Genomic DNA, 11284 nt, shown 5'->3' on the forward strand with positions numbered 1-11284 from the left:
AGCTGCTGTTCAGGCAGCAGACTCAGGTCACCGTGACAGGATGTCTGGACCCATGACAGCAGGTGAGTCTGATTAACTCAACCCTTGTGTGTGATGCCCTTAAGCCTCTGTTGCCCTGGTTTGATCCTTTTAGGCAGCCCTTGTTATAACACGGGAGACACATAACAGTTTTTACAAAGGCAGAGAATTGTCTAGTAATTATGAATAAATAGATGATATTTATATTTACAGGAATATTATTATTATATTTATTTCATTTCTTCCTTCCAGAGTTCGATGAGAAGACCGATCCCGCTCTCAGATGTACACTGTGTGTCGCCGGTTAGCTTAGCATTGAGACTAGACTCACTAATTAACACATTATCTGAAGTTTGTTTATCTCAAAAAATGTCCTAAAATGTTGTATACTGTACATACACACCTGACATATTACGTCAATATATTTCACAAGCAATTTTCAAAGGGGATTTTCGTGTATACCTACATTTAAGAATTTTGCATCAACCTCTACATGTGTGCAGTATGCATAGAAACAAGTACGTTTTCCAGCGTATCAGGACAAAGCTGCTCCTTTAAATGTTGTTTAATTTGTTGGGGACATTATAATCACAAACTGTGTTCTAAAAGTATGTTGCTTCTCATAAAAAAAATAAAAAAAACTAAAACAACCACAAAGGTAAATGTAAGTATCTAAATAAGCAATGTCGGTTTAATGACATTTAAACAGTTTGATAGCTGCTTACATAATGGTCGGATGTTGCTGCATACACTGCACTTAAAGCCTTTTTATTATGTAAACTAGAGCACAGCTTGGCGTATACATGATAGCAGTGTGCCTCCAAGAACATACTGTGATTAAAAAGTAGATAAAGGAGAGTACTGCTCGGTCTCCAGGCTGTGACGTTGGTGCTTTAATCTCCATTCAATCGGTAGCATAAGAGTGCTCATTGCTCGGAGGGCAAAACATGGACTTCTTCCGGAAGAATGCTCTCAAAATATGCTACGATTGAAATGGTTTTAACTGTTAACTTGTGCCCAACATAAATAAAACGTGATAGATACCATTAACTGACAAGGATTAACTTTCATTTAGCTGAGATGACAGAGGAATCAACCCTCAGTGGGCTTCGGTCGCTGTCAAGAGAAGCGAGTAAGCTTTGGAGAAACAAAGGAGGTTAGTTAGTGGAAGGACGTCCCCTTCATTCATCACAACAGACAGCTATGGGATGAGGTCTCCTGTATTAGCCGTGTGTGGATCTATAGGCACTCGTTATTTAAAGCCTGATCTATCATCCCTATACTACCAAATCCATAGGTTTATCAACCATCGTCAATGGCCAGATCCACGGACATCTATCAAAGCTTGTCAGTTTCGAAATGAGAAAACAAAGGACACAGAAAACGTGCAGAGTTTAATTTTCTCTTGTGAGCACAAACACACACACAAAACACACAAAGCTGCTGACTCTAAGAAAGCTTGTACGAAGGGAATCATAATACAGCACCCTTTATTCTGCTGACAGACATATTACTAGATAGAAACAGAAAAACTCATGTATCTATTTTTTCTTATCTAAACTGTATTTCATCTGACCAATACTTGTTGAGATATATTGCTATAGACCAGCTGTGAGCAGGTAAAGTCCACTCCATGCTCTGACTGAAATAGAGTGTTTTCTGATTAAGTACACAAAGTCTCTCCCTTCACAGCGTCACGCATGACACACGCAACACATGTTTTTCACAAAGTCTCTCCCTTTGCAGAGTGACATGCATGTTTTTTAAGGCAAAACCAGCCTCTTGTTTTTCATGCACTGGTCATTGTTGAGATTATGGGCTGTTTTGCTTCTATAACTTGTCTTCTTTCAGACTAGAAGAAAGAAAACATCCCAATTACATATGTAGGTGTTCATTTTACGACACTTTGTTTATTTTCGTCTGCTGCATTAGATAATGCCTCGTTGGCATTTCAAACGTAGAATTTCCCAAAAACTTGTAATACAAAAAAAATGATTGTAAGTAATTAACTGAGGTAGTTTTGTAGTGATATCTATTAATTTTAAATATTTTACCGTATTCACCTGTAGTGTCTTAATACGAATCTTTAATAAAGGCCGTTTCCTCAATATGAGATGTTTTCTGTCAGACGTAGACACACAACAGACCTTCCAGTTTCAATCCTAAATATGTTCACATTTTTTTCATCGAGGGGTTTGTATATATATCAATCATAGACTGGTTTGTATAGCATTTTATTTCTAAAAACATGGCAATTTGGCTTATTTTAATGGCTGTTGCAGTATTTTAGGATTTATGGAGTGCTACAAAGAGATATCCAAAAGTGCCTCTGTAAAAACATTTGACTCTTGTGAACAACTATTTCTAACTTGATTGAAATGAGCACATATTTGATAGGACAATACCTCAATGGCATATTGAAACACTTCTATATAAATAATTGTCTTAATGCAAGTAATTGACTGAGGACGTTTGATACCTATTAGTTAAATCTTCTAACCTGTTCACCTTGTCTCTCCTTAATGAGTCCTCTCATCTGTTTGAGTTTTATAATTGAAAGAATTGCCGATTCTTCTTTCTTCTCATCCCAGGAGTGAACAAAGCCACTACACAGAAGGAATGTTCCCTGAGCACGGTGTGACCATACTCATGAAATCTAGTTTGTATCACACCATCTCACATCACATGCTTTGGCCATGAATGAACTGTTATACAAACCAAACATGCTCAAATGATGGTGATATATTCTAGGCACTAAATATATTTATCAACTTCTCTTCACAATTATGGACTTTTCTGTAGATTAATTGAATAGTCAAGTAAAGAGAGTTACAGTACAATCATGTGTTCAATCTTCAGGGACATGCGAGCAGAGACCCACGCGGTCACACAGTCAGTCAACACAACAGGTACAGCAATGTGCTTATTCATTCAAGTTTTCATCTTCAGCAACAGTAAACCAAACATTTTAGTAAAACAAACGGCTGGAAAGTATACAACACGATGGCAAATGATCATCAAACCATAAAGATGCCAAAAAGACACATTTGAATGTGGTCCCTCTCCCTCTTATAAAGAAGCAGTACTCAACATTTAATGTATTTACAAGGAGTTGAGAGCTTATATTTATATGTAGATACAGTTCTTCTTATTGAGAGTGGATATACAGTGACTGGGAGCCTGATGCACGGCAACTTGAGAAAACATGTGCTGCCTTTCAAACACAAACATAAGGACACGTTTTCTCCAGTTGCTTGTGGTTTCTCGGGTGCTCTGAGCTACATGGACCCCGACTACACAGGTCATTACATACATGTAATATGGTTCAAACCTGTCTGACTTGATGTACTTTTCAAGTTTCAATAAGGTTCTGATGTGAAAGCCAGCAGGAACCAAGAAGAAACAACCAAAGCTGGATTTTGGCGACAATGGTAGACTTCTAAAAGAATGCATTTATTTTATTGATCCGTGGTAATTTGGTCTAGAAAAAGAAAAACTTCAACCATTTACTGTCTGAAGACATTGAAGACTGTCTCAGTGGTTCATTTCATCTTCTCTTATGTGATTTATTGGTATTCTTTGTTAAGGGGGCATTAAAGGGCCGTATGTATATACTCTTGACAGTGGATGTGTAGTTCTGTTTGTATTACATTGGGCGACTGCAAAGTATTCACACTTTAGTTGGCAGATCCTCATGGACATAGGCAGGTAAACACTTGCAGCTATGCGTAAAGTACAATTTGCACTTTAAGCCTTAAAGTTGTACTCCAGCCATTTAGTATTGCAGTTTCATGAAGTTTGGACACGCACAAGAGATACATTTTAAAAAGAATGGTTGAAATCCAAGCTGCACAGGCTTGGATAACTTGACCTTTATTCTATAATATGGGCCAAGCTTGGAAAACAATGAATCCTAGGTTTCCCATAATGCAACTCAATCTTTCGTTAGACCCTTCCTGCGTGGTAAATGCTTATTTCTTTCAAAGTCCACATCCCAAATTTGTAACACAGGCTTTTTGTTAAAAATGTGAAGTCTAATCTGTGGTAACTGATGACATCATCAGGGTTAATTTATCAGATTTATTTAAAAACTCCCTTCAGAGCCACAGATGACAGCATACAACTGTTTTTCACAGGAGTAAACTCCTTGTGACAAGTAAACCAATCTGCATGTGTAAAATTGGTTGAGTGGCCCTTTAACTTGATTAACATGGTCTCTCATGCTGACACTTGGCTTTTTTTGGTTGTTGCAACAAGGCTCCATGCCGCTGCCCAAATTCTAATTTCCCGTTTGTATTATTTGACAAAGACAGTGGCGACATTAAATCTAGTTCGAGGCTTCAGTCGTCCCTCTCGAGACCAGCAGGCAGAGTCACAGGTGTGATGTCTATCGTCTTCCACCGATCTTCTTGGATGTAGCCACCAGCCTGGTGTGGATGGACCAAACGATCATGGGAATGACACAGACTCCTCTTTTAGCCAGTTGTTGAAGAAGTTGGTTCCATCCATCCGGAAATGAATATAAGCGTTCTGTATTCACTCTCCACCTGGAAACCCAAGCACCGAGCGAACCAGTGCAAAAGACAACACGCACATATTGGTGGACGCACAGTTTTCTGTGGATAGATCATATACCGGTAGTTTATCACGATGTTCATGTATGTCTTCGCACCGTAGAGGGGATGAATTGACATGTGCACATAAATCCTCTGTGCACAAACAGTCTCTGGCATGACACAGGAGAATGGGTGCACTATCCCCTCAGATGTAAATGTGTGTGTGTGTGTGTGTGTGTGTAGGTGTGTGTAGGTGTGTGTGTGTGTGTGTGTGTGTGTGTGTGTGTGTGAGACAGTACGTGCAGGTGTTCCAGGCACGTCCTTGTGTCTCTTCCCTCCTTCACAGTTTGCGTGTCTCATGTCTGCCTTTTCACCTGCTCTCCTCCTAGAGGGCCTGCTCCGTGCTGGAGGCGGAGATGTCCAGGAGTCTCCAGGCTGCGTTGGGGTTCAGCTCCTCCTGGTCACGACACAACGCCCACACATGCATCATCCTCATCACCTTCTCCTGTTGGGGGAGGAGGAGGAGGAGGAGGAGGAGAGCACAGGGTCAGTACCGTAGAGACGGTGAGGAGAGGTCACATTTCAGGACTAGGTGAACAACCACAACCCATTTAAATGTCTTTCAGGATGTATGATGCAACTTGCTGGACAGACTAGATGCAATATGTTGTTATTCACATTTATCGCCACTTGGGTAATTCACTTCCCTGAAATGTCTCTGATCATATCAGATTCACTATTCTGGCACAAGTAATCATGAGGCTACTGACCGGATCTCCTTCCACAATGTCTCCTTTGGGGCCGCGGAGCACCATAACGACCTGAGCCTGGAAGGTGATGATCAGGACTGGGCCCTGGTCCATCATCTTACCCATCGCCAGCTACAGCACAGGAACAGACGTCACAAAAGGGAAGAAACAATAATAACAGCTATTGCTTTAGAAATTTGAGAGCACAGTAAAGTATGACGCAATATGTGTGATGGCTGGTGTACGAGCACTTACATCGATGTTATCAATGTCCAGGATTTTGGACTGGAAGAGCAGCCCCAGCGCTCTGGCCTGCTGGATGGGGTGAGCCAGCTGACTGTACGTCTAAAGGCAGGTAAATAAAAACACATTTGGCATGAAATGAAGCTTCACACATATTTGTATATCAACTAACATCCTTGTTAGTGAAGGCTTTTATTTAAATTTCATTTTGCCTATTTGCAAATACATCAGAACACTGAGAAAGAGATGAGGAAATTGCCTGATGTAAATATACTACAAGATGTAAAACTAAATAAAGAGATGCAGCTGGTTTGAAGTCAGACTTTAGAAATTAAAGAAACATTTCACCGTCTCTGCTGTATTTATTCAGAGTTTAATTGAACACTTAATGTAGAGGCAGCAGCATATGACTTACAGCTTCATAGCACCAGTCTTTCAATACGTCCAGCTCTCCACGGATCATAGCCTGCAGAAAGAACAGCGACACTGTGTCAACGTTGATTGTTTACGACATCAGAAGGTTTCAAAGTGAGCTGAACCAGTGGACCAAACTTTCTTTGTTAAATTCTGCCTATTTCCATTGTCCTGTAGTCTTAATGTCAGATTGACATTCCATAACACCAGATTCAGTGCGTTTAGATAACTATTCGAACTCATGTGAGTGCCAATTGATTTCCAGGTTCATTTAAACCAGAAATGTACGTCTTTTGTCATTATTATATGCTTTTAACTGCATGATCAGCTCTTGTTCTGTGACCACGAAGGAAACAACACATTGTTTTGAGTGTTTCCTATCATCAATAATTCTAATTACGACGTTTGCTGCTCAGCTTTAAAATCAGACAGCTCCAGCCTGATTTGACTAATTCCAACACAAATTAACTTACTTAATCTAATGTAAGATGAGGTATAATTTCACTTTCAATGAAGCAAGACCTCCATCAGTGACTCTTTTCTTGAACTCCTTTGTGAAGTACCCTCAGGTATTGAGCAGAGAGAGGAGTGTAGTCCAGGACAAACTGAGACGTCCGTTTACCTCCAGTATGTTCGGGATGATGTCTTTCTCACACTGTTTGAGGAAAGAGTCTTTGTCAAAGGTGGGGTCTGCCTTCACGATCTGTGTCAGCACCTCGGACATCTCCGTTTTAGAAAAAAGACCACCTGGAAAACAAACACCGACAACAAATAGATCAGTCGATACTATAGACGGGACGTTAACAAACATACGTTTATATCATACGTCTCTGCAATACCTACATTTATCTATAAACATGGTTATGTCTGCTTATTTTTTTTCAAAGCTACCTGTTGAAATGGCCAAAGTATTTTCACATATTGTTTAATTTGACATGACATTTCAGGATTTATTCTGTTTTGGGAACAATTTATCAATTGTATTGTATGGAGATCAGTTTGGCCGGGACAATCATAAGGGATTATGACAATGACGAGTAAAAATCAACTGTTAAACAGCTTTACCCAGGAAGCCAGTGACGGTGTCAGTCATAGCTCTGGATGCTCTGACAAGAGCATTGTCACTTTCATCATACTTCATCTTCATCTCAAAGAATCCTGTAGGAAACAAAAAGCGAATACTGGGATGAGGATAACTTGTTCAACAACAATATATATATATATATATATATATATATATATATATATATATATATATATATATATATATATATATATATATATATATATACACACACACACACACACACACACAAGTTTTTCAGTGCTAGTGGAGAAATGGTCTCAATAAACACCTAATGCCTGAATTGTATTAGTCCATATTGTAATCAACTGTAAAGAATCTGGTGCCACCTGCTGCCTTTAAAGGGAATTACATAAGTGAAAACAGTAGATGATTTTGATATTTTATTTATATATATATATATATATATATATATATATATATATATATATATATATATATATATATATATATATATATATATATATATATATATGTATATATAATAATAATAATAATAATAATAATATATAAGGAACACAGTATCTGAGAATGTATCCAGAGGTTTTCCTTACTATTAAAAACTACGTTATTGTCCTTGAATTCCTTCCACTGCTCGTACCACTTTGAATCCTTGTGGAGAACGACACCCATAGCCTCTCTGCATCAAAGAAATACAAGAAAATTACTTCCATCATTAGACGGGAAGTGAAGATACATTTGTACAGAAGAGGGGGGTGAGAGAGGAAACTCACTCATCGGCCTCGAACACTCTGGAGTCGCTGTCGGCTCCTTTGGAGGAGAAATCGCTTCTCTTCCTTAGCTGCGAGGGAGCTCTGTAAGGGCCGGCATCCCCAACTTCTATCTCCTTCTTCATGGTCTCCACACCCTACAGAGATCACACACAGTTGTATTATAACACGGATGTAACAGTAGTTATACCAAACCGCTCAGTACAGGACTTTCAGATCAGTACACCTTATGAGCCGAATAACTGCAGTCTTGGCTTATTTGTGGAGCCTAAATTCAAAAGTTTCATCCGAAAGCTTTGATGGTGTAGCAACTGTTGATTATTTGACAATGCTAATCAGGCGACTGTGGCTGGGAAGCCACAACTACAAGACCCTGTGACGTACACCGTTTGAGAACACTGGGGTTTTCAGTAAATTCAATTTCTCTGTAAATAGCTACAGTAAACACGCCGACTCTTTTGCAATAATACAAGCCAAATACTGACGCAACAACTAGGGTGCAAGTAAAGTACACGTAATCATATGCTCAAAGGCTTAAAGGTATAAGATGTTAGATTTGTCGGTTGCTGTTTGTAAACACAGGTCATTCCTTGTTGCTCTGCAAATGCACACTGGATCAAAAAATAATACATCGTCACTCAAAGTCACAGCAAGTATCTAACCCGGAATCTTTTGCTCCTCCAGAGCAGATGTCACTTTTAGGGTGAAACCTTGTTAACTCGTGGATGTTATTTTTTTTCTCTTCTGACCTGTGAGATGGCCCTGAATGCGCCGGTTCTGCCCAGTTTTTCTCCTCCTTTGGAGACGGACTCAGCAGAGTGCATGGCCGTCTTGGCAGCCTCCTCCACACTTTCCTTGATCTTCTTCCCGATGTCCGTACGACTCACCTCCTCAAGACCCTATGGCCAGAACGGTAACACATGCACATACACAAACACAGAGAGACAGATGCTATTAGTCAGTCAGTATAGTTAAATATACAATGTGTCACTTTTCCAGAAACCAGGAAGACTTTACTTTATTTTCTCATTTGATACCTTACCTCCTTGACAGTCTCTGACAAGGAGCCGAAGGTCTTCTTAAACACCTCTGAAGTCTTCACGGACTCGGACTCTATAGATTTCTATTAAAGGAAATAAAAACATAATGTGTTACTAAAATTTAAAATAATGTAAAACAAATCCTGGTTGACGCAGATATTATATCATTATTGAAATATAGATAAAAAACAAATAATGTTCTTACATATTTCCTGCGAGCTTGTTGGAGAGCATCAGACTCCTCCAGCCTCTTGGCCTCTTCTCTGAACTTCTTTATGTTCTCTTTCATCTCCTGATTCTTACCGAATTCCTGCCGCAGGTTATCCACAAACTCTCCAAAGAAACCTTTACGTCCCGAAGCATACCGCACCTTATGAGATAAATAGAAAGTAGGACAGACAGACGCTTAGATAGAGTGAACAGACAATTCACATTAAGGTAAAAAATAACTGAACCTAAATTCATTCTACACAAACAACTGATCGTTTTCTTTATGTATGCGTCACGTTAAGGTAAATGGGAGCCAGCAGTGGTTACCTGCACAGTTGCAGCTGGGCTCCTCTGTAACGTATAGGCATCTCCTCTCCAAACCGACGAGACAGCAGGCCGGGAGCAGAGGCTCAAGGCCCGTCTGCCAACCAGCTGCAATGGAGAGAAACAGTTAGTACAAAAACAAAACACATTAACTCTGCCAACACTGCAGTGGATGGAGAATGAGTGACAGGTGGTTAACGAGACACTAAGCAGTCCTTCCCCCTCAGCAACGAGCAAGAATATACAAAAGGTAAATGGCAGGAAGAGAGGAGTCATGAAAGAAGCCCATTCACTATTTGTTTTGGTCGTTTGCAGAGTGGTAATTGAGTCTTTGCTCAATATTTACACACACCTAGACACCTTCGCCAGGTTAATAATAATACATTTTATTTGTATAGCACTTTAAAAAGGTCCTCAAAGACACTTTACATTGTAATAAACAGAAACAATAGGAGCAATTACAATATGAACATAACAGTAAGGAACAACACAAAACCATACATAACTAGCTCTGCAGGTTAAAAGCAGATTTAAATAGAATGTGTCACCTGTCTGTATCTGCATGGGCGTGCTATACTAATATATTATATTATTGTTGACAGTCTTCTATATCTGCCATGACCCTGGTGACCTGTGGGAGGAGCCACAGGCTCACCTGTGCTGTGTGGAGTCAACAGGTGAACTCAGTGTCCCTTGAATCGGAGCTCATATAACTCGGAGGAGAAAACATTGATCTGTTTGCTCTTTCACAACCCAGACCTGCTGTTCCCTGATGCTTGCGAGTTATTCTTTAAGGTTCATCAGCTGTTGGTATTGTTACATTTATGATTAATTCCAGTGTTCAACTGTTTGTTTCAATATTATTTTTGTTGTTCGCAGCCAATAAAGTTCCTTTTTTTGGTGGAATGTGCTGGCTCGCTGACCCAAACACGGAAGCCTCATGTCGGAGACATGATGTCCTATAGACTCAGCCCTTACCAATTAGGTTACACTTAAAGCAAAATGTTTAAGATTACGATCTAGACCTGCTCTAACCTGTGGGTTAAGTGTTGGTGGTTCGCAGAAATCACACAATCAACATTGAGACTACAGGAGCACCGTGTTGGGTAACAGCAGTGATACGTAGGTTTGTGATTAATTATGATAAAACCATTTGCACTCACAAAGCTGAAATTCCTTGCCAGGTTAGATAACCTGAGTCACAGTATGTGTGGTGTAATTAGTATACTAAAACAAGTGATTGTACCACCATGATTCATGGGGATATTACGCCTGTTAGTACCAGGCTACATGTATGCATCTAAACGGCTCACTTAACTGAATGTTACCGGTTTTAAGCCCCCCAACAAACCTAAGACAATAAGTTAACTTTAGACGTTGATAGGTGAACAAGAACATTAAGTACCATGTCGTTAGTCTGATGCAACAAGGCCTTTTCTAACGGACATCTCGCGAATGTACACATAAAAAAACACCTACAAAATCCCCTTCACATGACTAGACGTTGACAGACTAACTACAAGCTGAATATGTCTACTCCCTTCACTAAATGAGCTGCTAGAGACTAAAGAACTGTAATGAAGGACATGAATGGTCTAACCTCGTAGCACCGACACACGGAGGCTGCCATCTTGATCTTCAAATGCGCGGAGATGCACGTGCGTACTGCTGCAGCAGCTGACCTTTCGCTCAGCCAATAGGAGCAGAGCTGATGGGCAGGGGCGGGGCCAGCTGTCAGCAAAACTTTAAAGGGCAAGTCCACCCTAAAAAGAAAAGACATTGTGCTTTTATAACGACACAATATCGTCTCTCCAATCAGGAAATCAGCGCATTGAAGAACTGAATTTATTCCGTCAATAGTGACTGACTCAATTAAAGATGGGCTTGATTTGAATGCATAGTTTCCCAATATATT

The 11284-nt window shown here is 39.8% G+C and overlaps 1 protein-coding gene across 1 annotated transcript; it reads right to left on the minus strand.

Moving 5' to 3' along the window:
- Positions 1–1434: 1434 nt before the first annotated feature.
- Positions 1435–11014, minus strand: LOC306705629 (mitochondrial import inner membrane translocase subunit TIM44-like). Its single transcript, XM_079172436.1, has 13 exons — positions 10970–11014; positions 9373–9477; positions 9041–9205; positions 8838–8918; positions 8545–8694; positions 7799–7932; positions 7619–7704; positions 7046–7138; positions 6603–6727; positions 5982–6032; positions 5579–5668; positions 5345–5455; positions 1435–5079 (listed from the first exon to the last, which is right to left on the minus strand). The coding sequence occupies exons 1-13, from the start codon at positions 10997–10999 to the stop codon at positions 4960–4962; spliced, it is 1341 nt and encodes a 446-aa protein (XP_079028562.1). The 5' UTR covers positions 11000–11014; the 3' UTR covers positions 1435–4959.
- Positions 11015–11284: the final 270 nt, after the last annotated feature.

The sequence above is a fragment of the Pholis gunnellus genome (genome assembly GCF_910591455.1).
Source record: "Pholis gunnellus genome assembly, chromosome: 14".
Taxonomy (NCBI): domain Eukaryota; kingdom Metazoa; phylum Chordata; class Actinopteri; order Perciformes; family Pholidae; genus Pholis; species Pholis gunnellus.